Consider the following 14,461-nt stretch of genomic DNA (forward strand, 5'->3'; position numbering starts at 1 on the left):
CTATATGCTTAGCCCAAACCGCAAATGCCCTTTCAACGATATTGGGAAAGCCATCTGGATATTTATTATAGATGGCCCATTTAACTATTGGGATCCCCCACTTTCGATGTATCGTACGTTTAGCGTCTACTGATATGTCTTCCAAGTCTTTATTCCCACATCTTGGTTTACCAATCAAATCCAAAGTTTTAAAATCAACTTCACCCGATACTGGCAGGTGAAAATATTCCTGCAATTTACGTAACCCTTCCGTCATTGTTGTTGTTGTTGTTGTATATTCCATCTGATGACGATGATGATGATGTAAACCGCTCACATTCCCATTTAAATATCCAAATGCTTTGAGATATTTATAGATTTCCATATCCCTATCGTACATCAAATCTTCCATTAAAATTCGTATTGGAAGCGCCCAGAGCGTATATACTAAAATAACTCTCGCAATGTACATGTTTGCGTGATGGAGGTCAGACACTGAATGCATGAAGGATTCAAAAAGAAATACAATAAATAAAAGTTAATATATGTATTAAAAAAAAATTTAACAACTTCTTATATAACACGTCTATGCAAATTACATAAAAAATTCTTTAAAATTATGGCGTTATTTTGCGAGCAAACTGCGGGAGCATCGTTGTGGAACCAGCATGGATTGGAAGTCGCCGTCAATTTAGTATCTTCTTCAACCGCCTTCTCAGAAAACTCCGAGGCAATATCCCTGACCGTCAAATTCCGATGACATCGGAACCGATAATAGGGTCTGCTTTCCAAAAACTCCCTCTTCTGGCTACCCTTCACATACACCTCATCATAGAACGACAGTATATCATCCAGTAAATTTAACCCCATCGACAGATCCATCCATCCTCCAATATACGATAGTTTATGGTGATTTCGCTCTAAATACTTGGCGGATCGTTGATCTTGAACCGATAAGCATCGAAAGGGTCTGTCAGCCTTGAAGTGGAGATGTACGGCATAGTCGGTGATAAGGTCCAGAAGTGTGAATTCTTTAACTATGAATTCAGAGTCTATATAGAACCCCTGAATATCAACTACCGCTCTACGCAACTCCATAACTCTGACTATGATGCGCAATCGAAATTGACTCAATTAATAACGATTGAGACCTCCCCACTCAGCGGCTTATAGGTATACATAGATTCCTGTATTAGGATACAGTATGCTTTCGTGTTGGCGGGAAAATCTTTATCACTCTGAATTTCAAGCCGCACTTCACATGATGCAGATGGCGCTGCCTCCTCATCATTATTCTTTGTGGTATCAATTACGAATAGAGGTCTTTTCTTGAAACTGTTGAAATCCATTATCGGTTGTTTTCGGTTAGATTCCCAAATGTATGATTGAAATTCCGTATACATTTTATATAGTTCAACGTAGTTTTCCTTCGTAAAATCCAAATTCATAGACTCGAATGGGTAGGAATATGAATTTAAATAGACTTTAAGATCTATAATGTTCAAGTGGTCAAACAGCGTACAATCAGATTTCGGCTGATCCTTTCGATTGGTTTGGAATGCCACTATAACATATTGCGGTCTACCCCTGTTAGTAGTTGATGTAACAGGCCAAATCTCTTTATTCCCCCGTCTCATAGATGGCAATTCATAAAACGTCCATTTACGAAAAGGTACGGCTATATTCGAATTTTTATTTAGCCCATCCAAAAGTTTAATCTTTATCGATGGACTGGGATAAACATGCTTCGCCAGTAATGATTTAAAACAGTTTGAATCTGTGCGGCTTCTGACAAACCTAAACTTGAAACGACCTCTCATAACCTGATTGTAGTCTCTAAATAATCCAAAAATGTGCACAAGTGGGATTTGAAATACAAAGTTATCGTTTGCGCTGTCCACCGTGGGTAAGGCTCCTTCAGGAGGCCATTTTAACCCGGCAATTTCCAATGATTTACATTCCACATCGTTATGGTGTAGAAGGGTTCTAATTAGCGATGTGAGCCCTGGTTCACGAACACGTTCTATTTCAACGCCATTATGTTCGAATGCGATGTACTCAAATAGAAATGCCGGCAAATTGTGCGTTAAACTTACGCTATCTGCAGGATCCGTCAATTTTTTAACATAGTTACCCTCAATTCGTATATAACTCTCGAAAAAGGAAAATAAAACATCTTCTTGGTTCAGTTCAATGGTGAACACATCGTTGTTTTGAAACGAATTTGTTGAAGGATGGTAACTGTGCACCTCTTCCCTAGCGATGGAATTATCCACGATAGGATCTCTATAAATGTTTAATTTTTTTGTTGACATGGTACCCCAAATCTTGAAGGAAACGAACGTTGTCAGGTCGCAACGAAGTCTTTCTGCAGACTGATCTAGACGTTCTCTTACGTTTACATTTATACCCTTTACCCTTTTTCAAGGTAGGTTGCGATGGTGGTGGTGGTGGGCGATAGGTTCCACCAGGCGTTTCAAACATAAATCCCATTATAATGCAACACGTTTCAGCTCTAACCTAAGTACGATTTCCTCTCCTCGAAAGTTTACCAATCTACCGCGCTGATCCAGGAGTCTAAGGGTAATGTTCGTTATCGGTCGATCGGTGTCGACTGCGAAATATATTGGGTTCCTAGGCTCTATATTTATACTGAAGCCAGGATCTACCGCCGGTGCGAATTCGAATAGCGTATGTGACTGCTTATTGTTGTAATATGATCCGGAAATTATATTACACTCCACGCGAACGGACGTCACGCGTATTATATTTACAGGGAGATCGGATCTGTGTAATTGTTCGGGTTTCAGTGTACGTTGGGAGAATCCTAAAATCGAAGCAATCGAATCGGATTCTGTGAAATCAATCTCCAAGTAGTCGCTGCTAATCTCGCACTGTAACGTATTGTTATTAGCCTTGAGGGACAATAGGGTCTCAGGTCTATCTATCTTATCCAATCCGACCAACCGTAGAATCTCCTTTTGCAAATATTTTTCAATATCTGAAATTTCGTATACGCCCGTAGGAATTCCGATTACCTCTTTTGAAGTATTCTTAGGCCCCTGCTGCTGCTGTTGCTGCTGCTGTTTATTGATGGGATTTACTATTGTAAAGTGGAATTTATCGTTAACTCCCTCTTCAATGTTGGGTATGCTGTTATATGTGTACAGACCAATCAGTCCCAATGAATAGTTAAAGTTGGGATCCAATTGTATAGGTGGAAAGTATTCCTCAGAAATTTCGCTCTTCGTACCAACCAGTGTGAACGTCTGCGACATCGTTATACATATGACCCGTTTCCCGTTTGAAGTAGGAATTTTATACATAAATGCCCGCAATTGTACTGATTGTCCTTTTGATAATTATCGTGGTTGTATATAATTTGAGTGTCTTTAAAGTACTTTAAAAGTTCTTTGGGGGGTTTGAGATCCCCATAACTATCAAAATAGAACACTCTATTACCGGATTTTCTATAGGCTACCCAATGCGTTCCATCTCCGCTTTGTACATCTAAATTCACCACCGCCGCTTCATCCGTTTTAGGGCCCCCTTTTGGTAATGCGTTTCGCATATAGACGCCGCGGAATTTTGGGATATTTAGAGATTTAGCGTAACGTAGTATATCAAAGTTGGTTAGAGGTCTCTTGGGTAGCAGCCTTAAAAGTTTTTTTGAGTCTTCTTCTTCTTCTTCGTTAAATATATACCCAATCCCTTTTTATACCTTTTAATGTAAATACCACTCCCCGTCTTTCCGATCGCAATGTCCTCCATTGCTTTATTGTGCCGCTCAGCTTCTTTCATTTTATCCTTCGCCTCTTGAGTTTTCTTTACTGCTCTATAGACTCCGGCCGCGCCTCCGGATAGTGCGCTGAGAGCTGACAGTCCGGCGAATATCGCAGGTAAAAGTGGTAATATTCCTCCTCGTTTAACTGGAATTGGGATTGTTCGTGGAATTTTAACTTTTCGCTTTCCGCCTACAGACTTTACAGCTATGCGAGCACCTTTCAACGCCAATCGCGCCGCTTCTCGTAAACTATCGGTGTTTTTTGGTAAATCATTTGCTATACGCTTAACTATCCCCTTTTGAAAGGTCACCTGTTTACCACCACCACTTTTCGACTTCAATGATCCACCTCGACGTTTTCGCCGGCTTTTACCACCAACACCTTTACGCTTATGCCCCATGCCTAATTTACGTTTCGCTTTCATAGCGTTTGTGACTAACCACGCCGAAGTCTTTTCACCAAGTGATGAGTCTTTCGCCTTCACCCTTTCCCAAGCGGTATCCTCTAAACGCCTATCGGCCTCGTGACGTTGTTCTAATGTTTTATTATCCCTATAGGCTATATCGTGTTCTCTACAGGCGCGATCTAACGGATTTATGCCTTTTTCACCTCGTGCCAAGCGTTTATCCAACTTTGTTCCGGGCCCGCAAAATTGATATCCGGGAATGTGTAACTCTACGGGGAGTTTGTTGATAATTGAATTTAAAATTCCTCCACCTCGAATTGAAGCTACTGTTGATGTGTTACCTTGAGCGAGCATTACTCTCAAGTGATGCGATTTCAAACATAACCGGGGCCTTTATATATACGTGCAGGTACGTTAGAGTCTCAGTCAATTTTTGACAACATGCGTGTAGTGAAACACCCTTCTCTAACTATGCCATTGACTGATCTCGATCGGCTGGTATCAGCAACGGAGACGAAGCGTAGACATAGCGATTTAATACCCAACAGTTTACGCGCAATTGTCTGCGGACCTTCTGGCTGTGGGAAGACAAATTTAATTTTGAATCTAATATTTGATGAAAATGGTCTGACATTCGAAAATATCTACATTTACTCAAAGTCACTGGGGCAACCGAAATATGAACTTTTAAGTTTAGTTTTGAATCGACTTCCGGAAATTGGATTCTATCGATTCAGCGATAATGACGCCGTAGTGGATCCGAATGAAGCTAAGGAGAATTCAATTTTTATATTCGATGATGTGGCGTGCGATAAGCAGGATAAAATTCGAGCGTATTTTTCTATGGGTAGACATAGAAACGTAGACTCTTTCTACCTTACACAGACCTATACGCGTATACCTAAACATCTAATTCGGGATAACGCTAACGTGTTAGTGCTTTTCAAGCAGGATGAGGTGAACTTGAAACATGTATACGACGAACATGTAAATACCGATATGAGGTTTGAAGAATTTAAAGAGATGTGTAGACGCTGTTGGAACGACGGTAAATATAACCCATTAATTATAATGAAAGACTTTGAAGTTAAGGATGGTAGATATCGTATAGGCATGGATAAATACATCTACCCAGATTGAAAAGACGCATTGCTATTTTACATGCGTTTGTGTGAGGTCATCATCACCATTATCATCGATGGCCAATTATAGTAGTAAACAAAATAAAGTAGGCAAGCGGTCAAACGTCGAACGTGATAGAGCTATAGTAAACATCACGAATGCGATAAAGCGTAAACGCCTGGCGATTAGACTAGGCCAGGAACGCGATGACGCGCTTATAGCTAAACTCCACCGACCGCTAAGCGATACTTTGAAGGATATATCGAAAAAATTGGATGACGTAAAGGTACCGATAAAATTGCATCGAAAGACTCAACAGAAAACAGTTAAGGGGGAAATTAAAGAGATAAAGTTTAGTGATGAAGATGTTGATAAGTTTGAGGTTAAAAGTCCGTCCGTAATTCCCAAGGGCTCGCAAATGATTGAAAATTTGGGAGCTGATGTATCAAAATCCCCTTCAACGTCAACGTTGACGAAACCCGATGCAAAATTAGAGCGTATACCTATTGGAAGGCTACCCGTCGGAATTAGAAATTTATATTATATGTACGGCAAACGGGATTCAATTGATCTCAGAATGGGTATAAGGTACGATTCTAAAACAGATGGATGGAAGATTGGTTCAAAACCTGTTGAATTTACCGACGCTCACATATCACTAGACGGTGGTAAATTAAATATTCCAACCAGCTCGGGTTTATACGAGCTCATACAATTGAAAGCACCTAAAAATTTTACGGAAGAGGATCTTCGCAAGTATAAAGAGATTCTAACGTATACGGGAGCTCATAAACAGAACTATACCGGTCCCATAGCGAGTAATCGTTCTGAAAAATATATTAAAATAATTAAACCGCTATTTAGCAGCGCGGGTGAAACAGCTGCAGGATCGGGTCTAGAGGTTAATTCCAATCGGATTCAGTATAAATACTGGGATGATGTTAACGAATTGGTAGATCGATTGCGATTGTTGCACGCATCGTATGCGGCCGGAAACAATTCGCATAGAAACGAGATTGCGTATATTGTGGAGGAGCTTAAAGAAATCAACGTTATCAAATAAATAACTACGCTAGACATGTTTGGAGGTGGTGTTGGTGGTATTATCAGTATCGATAAATTCGGACGTACGTTGCACGCATCTTCATGGGGTAGAATAATTGATGAAGCCGGAACGTCTCAGCGGGCGGTTGGATTACCGTTAACCTCATCTGGGGATTATGATATGCAGGGACGTAAACTTAGTAATGTACAAAGCCCATCGTTAGAAAACGATTGCGTTATAAAAGCATATGTAGATGAGATGTTTAAGACAAACGATACGGAGTATAAACGTATGCTCGATTCAATAAGTAGGACAATGCGAGCCAATAGGAATCTTCATTATTCTTTAAAATCGGAGGTTGATGATTTGCGAGATAAATCCAGAAAAGGTACGTCGGTGATTGAAACCCTACGTGATGAAATTGATGCTAGCAAGAAATATATTGATCTTCAAGTTTCCGGAAATTTAAGGCCTTCAATCGAAGCGATCGAGGATCAGATTTTAAATTTAAAATCGGGTGTTGAAAATTTGCGAATTAAATCCGAACAAGTTACGCCGGAGATTCAAACCCTACGTGATGAATTCGATGCCAGCAAGAAATATATTGATCTGCAAGTTTCCGGAAATTTAAAACCTTCAATCGAAGCGATCGAGGATCAGATTTTAAATTTAAAATCGCACTGGGTATCCGATATTAAAAATCTGCATGCTAAAATTGATGTTGGCGATGTAAAAATTACCGAAATATCCAACGAATTAACTGATACGGCGGCAAAGTTCACAGATGTTATTAATCGAAATTACTCGGACGTCTCTGGTGATTTAACTCAACTTTCCGATCGTTTAACAAAGTTGGGGGACGCAATTAAAACGGAATTCACTAATTTATTAAATCAACTAAAGCTTAACAAATCGAATATCGAAGATGTATCGAATTTATTAGACCCATCTAAGACCGGACAGATCGCATCGCTAATTAAAACGGTAAACACCGATATACCTTTGAATCTAAATCGCATTAGAAATCGTCTATCGGTGATTGATACGCTCATATCGAATATACGACAGTCGATCGGTGCGCAAAAGTCGCGAGTTGACCTCATGGATTCCGCTATATTTTCCCGACTTGATATATTAGAGAAAAAGGTTGGTCTCAAACCTTAATTGTCACAATGGAGAAGGTGTCAGATGCGAAACGTGTCATTGTGGAGGAGCTCCATCGCCCCGCTAGACGTATTTTCGCTAGACGAAGAACCATCCTGAAGGGGATCGATGATCTATGGCAGGCGGATCTAATTGAAATGATTGAGTTTGCCAGATTGAATTCCGGATATAAATATATATTAGTGGTTATAGACTGTTTCTCCAAGTTTCTTTGGACGCGTCCGTTAAAAAGTAAAAATTCTACGGACGTCACCGCAGCGCTACGCTCAATTCTCACAGACGACGGTCGCGCGCCTCGAAATCTACAAACCGATCAGGGCAAAGAGTTCTACAACAATCAATTTAAACGGTTGATGTCGGATTTTAAAATTAATCATTTTTCATCGTATAGCGTTATGAAAGCGTCGATGGCTGAACGTGTAATTCGAACCGTTAAACAAAGAATCTACAAGTTCTTCAGTCTATATGGAAATCATAAATGGGCGCACCTATTGGTGGATATAACATCTCGATATAACAGTACGAAACATTCGACTACGAAAATGAAACCGTCTGAAATAAATTCGAAATCGGTAGAGAATAAACTTCTCGATACAGTGTACAATCATATTAAAATTGCCGGCAGAGGAAAGTTTAGAGTTGGAGACGCTGTTCGTATCAGTAAATATAAACATGTGTTTGATAAAGGATATCTGCCCAACTGGACCGCCGAATTGTTTAAAATCGTTAAAGTGAATATCACAAATCCAATTTCGTATTTATTGGAGGATGTGCGTGGTCAGCCGATTAAAGGCGCTTTTTACGAATTCGAACTTCAAAGGACCGCTCAACCCAACGTTTACCTCGTTGAAAAGGTGTTGAAGAGGAAGAAGGATAAGTTGTACGTAAAATGGTTAGGATTCGATTCATCCCATAATTCTTGGATATCAAATAAAGATATATCATAAAAATTTTTTTCTATCGATGTGAATTATTTTTTAAAATAAAATTTACTTTTTTAAACGTCTATTTTACTCGAGTTTCTTTTTTCCTTAAGAAACCACATTTGATAAGGGTTTGCAGCATAAGAACGTTGCGCCCAAGTCGTTTCCTTAGGAAACCACACACTTGATAAGGGTATACTCTGTAAAGGGTATAAAGTCTTATGCAATACCGTTTTACCGCATTTTGATTTACAATGTATAACCAAAGAGGTGAGCTCTAAATTGTTAAATTGTTAAAGTTTAAGTTTTGAGTTTAAAATTCAAATTTTTTCAGTTAAATTCATTGTGGAGGAGCTGGCGGGGAGGCTCCTGCCCCCCCATTTAAAAGTAAGTCTCAATACAGAGGTTTAATTTCATTATTTTAATTTATATCTTTAAATTTAGAGGGTGCAGAAATCAATTTTCTTGTCGAGGCAAGTGCCTCGCTATAAATGTCCGAGGGGCTTCACGCCCCTCGGGCCTGGTATATACTTTGCTGATATGGGGACGTATGTCTCCATATTATATAGGCTAGAAAGTGAGTTTATTCATTTTAAATTGTTATTATATTTATATTAACTTTTATTTTTTAATTTATTTAGATTAAAATGCCTCGACCTGAATTTAATTTGTTTTCTTTATCAAATTTCCATCCCCCCCCCCCCATACATATATCTTTAAAGAGTTATTTAATATTAATTCCTCAATGCGTTTGGATTATTTAAAAATATCAAACGATAATTTCTTAAATTATAAAAAAAATTTATTTAAAAATATTATACGTAAATTATAATAAACTAACTTATCTTTTATATTTAACTTACAAGCTTATTTTAAAAAATAATATACCTACATTATTTATACGTAAATTATAATAAACTAACTTATCTTTTATATTTAACTTACAAGCTTATAACGAGCTACTTCTACCATTAAAAATTGGTATAAAACTTCGGAAACTGTTACTCTTAAACTTACTTTAAAATGTGGACGTACCAGACAAAAAGCACACCACATTTTCTCGCTTTCCACTAGCTCAATGAATTCACTCTTATTTATAATTTCACGCCCCCGAATAATGGGATCAATTGTATTTTCAAATCGATACCTCCGAATTCTGCTGAATTGTGGTTTGGGTTGAAATCCTTCTTTATATTGTAAACCACCAAAATTAAGCTTGATTTCGAACATATCCCAACAATGGCTGCAAACAGGTCCGTGTTTAGTTTGACAGAAAAATACCCTCTTGTATACTACTCCATCCCCATTTATTTGATTGAAAATTTCATCACTAAAGTATTATTATTATTATTATTAACATCTCAATTATTATCTTTAAAGACTATATTTTAATTTCTAATTTACCTGAAAATTTCAACATTTCTAAAGATGGCGCATTGTAACTTATGATTTAGTTCATAATTAAACACATCCATTGTAATGCACCTAACGTCCACATCATCGGAACATTTTTTATGCGTTCCAAGCTCGAACCAATTATCCTGGAACCACGTGTTCCATAAGTCTAACACTACTTTCCACGGCAAGTATTCTTGGAGTGATAGTATATGTAGACGATTCGATATGTTTACATTGATTTTCGCTTGAGCCAAATCTTTCAGCGAAGGTGCGTTGATCAAAGCCATTGTAGTATATGTTAACGTAAAACAAGTTAAATGATACTAAACTCCTTAATTTAAAATTATTGTATTTAAGCGAAAAGTCGAGAATTCGTAATCATTATCTAACCGCATTAACCCCATTTAACGGTTGCGAGATTTTTATTCTGGTGATAATTTCGTTAAATTATTTTATTTATTTTAAATTAAATCTTTTTTTTTAATTTACATCAATCTAATTTGATTTACGACAGCGATAGGGATGATGCAATAATGAGGGAGCTACTCCCTTAGTTCAAGGGTATTTTGCGGTTTTTATATTTTCTAATTGGTGGATTCACTGATGCGCGCGCATCTTTTTTGGCTTAGGGTAATTACTATCCCTACCGTAATTTCAATGTAGTCCGAGGTAGCCGTTCATACTGATAAGATGTCTCGTCTAAATCTTTTGGGTTCATACGTTTTCCCATTGAAACGTTCGCTTTCTTCGCTACAAATCGATCATCCTTACCCGATTGTGAGAGCTAAAAGAATCGCATCGAACAAATGGCCCTCCGTTATTGTTGAGTTGGAAGATGGTTTTGCGGTATATTTACCGTTGAGAATTGCCGAAGCTATAACTGATGAAGAGTTACGGTCCCTCGATAGGATGTCTTTAGTATATCTCGGAAAGAGGGATTTTGGGAAACAGAATCCTGCGAATTTAATCCGATTCGATCAGAAAATTTTTACGATTCCTTCTCCGGTAGCGGACGTCGCTGAAAATTTGGTGGTGGCCCATACAGTTCCGGAAGTGTCCACACCCGTCAGCAGACGATATCATGGGGCAGCACGGGCCCCTCTTCGCGAACGTAACCAAGACGGTTTCTATTACAATTTAGCGACCGATGTCGTGAACGGTACTGACTAATCTTATCCGTTAATTATGTTTAATTTAAATTTAAATTTTTAATATATGTATTAACTTTAATTTTTTGTGATTTTCTCTTCCTCCTACCCTCAATCAATAATAATAATAATAATAAATAACCTATTTTAAGGTGAGTATTATTTCAATTCAGTCATCGCTCCGCGGGGGATTAACTTCCGCTGATAAGCATACGATCGTTGACGCCGTCTCCCATTGAGCGTTATCTGAAATTTATGTGCGACCTATTGTAGTATAGATGGCGCTTATGTAATTTTTCTCTCCTCCCAAATATATATTATATATCGCCACCGTTTTAAATTTCAGTCGACGTTTAGAGTTACGATATGTCTCAACGCGATTTGATTTTTGCGATACAAGGTTTAAATGCCTTAGGTATAAACGCGGACAAACCTAAAGTTCCCATTTCGTCGTTAGAGAAGAATAGGGTGTATCGGGTGATACGTTTCACGCAAGATCCGGAATCGTATCAAGACCTTCTGGCAGAATTGGAGCACGTTAGGGTATATATACCGCCCCTTTACGCTGAGAACATTTGGAAAGATATCATCCACGGACAAGAGCGACTCGATTCGATTAGGCTTGGATTAATCTATGAAGGATATACACCCGCTACCGAACGATTGAGATTTAAAGTTTTGTAATTAAAGTGCTACACAATGGGTAAATGTTTAAATAGTTTACTATCTTTTGTCGCCGAAATTCTCTGCACTTTGATCGATGTTATCACAAGCGCTGTCTGCATATGTTTATCATTTTGGGCATGTTTAATTTAAATTTAAATTTTTAATATATGTATTAACTTTAATTTTTTGTGATTTTCTCTTCCTCCTCCTACCCTCAATCAATCAATAATAATAATAATAATAACCTATTTTAAGGTGAGTATTATTTCAATTCAGTCATCGCTCCGCGGGGGATTAGCTTCCGCTGATAAGCATACGATCGTCGACGTCATCGCCGTCGTCGTCATCGCTCCGCGGGGGATTAGCCTCCGCGCTGATAAACGTATGAGCGCCGTCATCGTCATCTCTACTTGAACGTTATTTAAACACCTTTAACTCATTTCCTTCGGTAGCCTAGCGGGCAAGACGCCCGACTCTCAACCAGACAGCCCGGGTTCGATCCTGAGCGTTGGCAAAAAAAAAAAAAAAAAAAAAAAAAAAAAAAATTTTAACCGACTGTTAGGGCGCTAGCATGGGGTTGAAGGGGGTGATGGGGTTGAAGGGGACCAATAGGGCACTAACATGGGGTTGAAGGGGGATGGGGACCAATAGGGCACTAACATGGGGTTGAAGGACCAATAGGGCACTAACATGGGGTTGAAGGGGGATGGGGGTTGAAGGGGGCCAATAGGGCACTAACATGGGGTTGAAGGGGGATGGGGGTTGAAGGGGGCAAATAGGGCACTAACATGGGGTTGAAGGGGGATGGGGGTTGAAGGGCCCATTAGGGCACTCACATGGGGTTGAAGGGGCCAATAGGGCACTCACATGGGGTTGAAGGGGGTTGGGGGTTGAAGGGCCAAAAGGGCACTCACATGGGGTTGAAGATGACACCGGAAGTGACAAGATACCGGAAGTGACAAGATACCGGAAGTGGGATGACACCGGAAGTGACGTCATGGGGGATTAGGGGGATGGGGGATTGACTTCCGCTCCAGAACTCTCATTTATTATCTACTAATAGACTTATTCGTCGGAAAGGCATTAATATGGTACCGAGCGAATAGGGGAAGCTTTGTTGATTGGGAAGAGTTAGTAGAGAGATTGCGTCAGGAATTTCAACCCGCAGATTATGACGACAGACTGCTCGAAGAAATTAAGAAACGAACGCAAGCGTCGTCAGAATCCATTGGAATTTACATAGCCACTATGAAAAATCTTTTTGGAAGATTAAACGTAAGGATTCCTGAAGCGTTACAGCTGAAAATCCTTCTGAAGAACTTGTTACCATCGATTCAACGACAATTGACATTGATAGAAATTGGATCGATCGAGCAACTTTTGCAGTTGGGCAGAAAAATTGAAGCTACGAGAGTCACTGCAGAAAAATACGTACCACCCCCGAAACGCTGTGAAGCACTTGAGCCTGATTTGGCATTTGTTGGCCCTAGTGGAATAGAAGATTCCTCTGCTGTGCCGGAAAATAATAAAAGTTGTATCAAAGAATGTTGGAACTGTGGTAAGACGGGACATCTCTCAAGAGATTGCCGCAGTCCACCGAAGAAAAGGTGCTACGGTTGTGGAAAACCAGGTGTAACTAGATATAACTGTTCTCGCTGTCAGGGAAACGATTCCAGGGCACGTCGGTAGACCGTCGTCCGTGTCAAGAATCTAGAAGTAAAGCGGTTGAAGTTATTTTGGATTATATATTTACCTCTGTCAGAAATGATGAGAGACCGTACATCGAAGTAGATATTTTGGGAAGAAGGTTAGTCGGACTCTTGGATTCGGGAGCGACAAACACAATTTTGGGAAGTGCAGGTATCGCGATAGTGAAAAGTTTGAATTTAGTTGTTAATAAGTGTAGTTTTGCGTGTACCGTGGCTAATGGTGAAAAGTGTGAAGTTACTGGTGTGGTCAGCATACCAATTACGTTATTGAATAAAGTTTGCGACGTCCTTTCCTGGTTCGGTCCTAGGAAAGGGGTCTTGGTGCCTCTTTTTTATGTTCGGGATGTTATCGGTCTCGGGCGCCACCTTATGTTTAGAGAGTTAAGGAACTCTTTCGCCTCCAAGTAGCTTTTGGGGGTTACAGTCGGAGATTCAGGGTGTTTGTGAGAGGGTTAAAAAAAAATAAAAAAAAAACATGCGGTTCATAAATTAAGAAAATAAAATCAAAGTTTAGTAATAATAAAAAAAAAATCAACATAGGGGTTTACGGAGGGAAAAAAAAAATCTTTATTTAAATATATAATCGGAAAATGTCTGGCCTAGTGCAATCTTGTGGGACTCGTACTTCGGACGTAATTGAAATAATTATTCATAAGGGAAAAATTGGTCTGGATGAAGTGCTACGGAAAACTCGCGATAGCACCAGGTCGGGAAGATGTTGCGGAAAACTCGCAGCAACACCAGGTCGGGGAAAGTATTGCGGAAAACTCGCAGCAATACCAGGTCGGGAGAGTGTTGCGGAAAACTCGCAGCAACACCAGGTCGGGAGAGTGTTGTGGAAAACTCGCAGCAACACCAGGTCGGGGAAAGTATTGCGGAAAACTCGCAGCAATACTAGGTCGGGAGAGTGTTGCGGAAAACTCGCAGCAACACCAGGTCGGGGAAAGTATTGCGGAAAACTCGCAGCAATACTAGGTCGGGAGAGTGTTGCGGAAAACTCGCAGCAACACCAGGTCGGGAGAGTGTTGCGGAAAACTCGCAGCAACACCCGGTCGGGAGATTGGATAAAAATTTATTTCACAAAATAAAATCAAAGTCCCACAATTGCAAGACCAA

The 14,461-nt window shown here is 39.5% G+C and overlaps 2 protein-coding genes across 2 annotated transcripts; one reads left to right on the forward strand and one right to left on the reverse strand.

Annotated features, from left to right (window-relative positions):
- Positions 1–1,744: 1,744 nt before the first annotated feature.
- Positions 1,745–5,524, reverse strand: LOC139430977 (uncharacterized). The gene has a single exon (XM_071198526.1). It carries the CDS (start codon positions 4,522–4,524, stop codon positions 3,637–3,639), a length of 888 nt encoding a protein of 295 aa, XP_071054627.1. The 5' UTR covers positions 4,525–5,524; the 3' UTR covers positions 1,745–3,636.
- An 846-nt stretch (positions 5,525–6,370) lies between these two features.
- LOC139431199 (uncharacterized) lies at positions 6,371–7,501 on the forward strand. Its single transcript, XM_071198837.1, has one exon. It carries the CDS (start codon positions 6,371–6,373, stop codon positions 7,499–7,501), a length of 1,131 nt encoding a protein of 376 aa, XP_071054938.1.
- The last annotated feature ends 6,960 nt before the right edge of the window (positions 7,502–14,461 follow it).

This window comes from Onthophagus taurus, chromosome 8, assembly GCF_036711975.1.
Source record: "Onthophagus taurus isolate NC chromosome 8, IU_Otau_3.0, whole genome shotgun sequence".
Taxonomy (NCBI): Eukaryota; Metazoa; Arthropoda; class Insecta; order Coleoptera; family Scarabaeidae; genus Onthophagus; species Onthophagus taurus.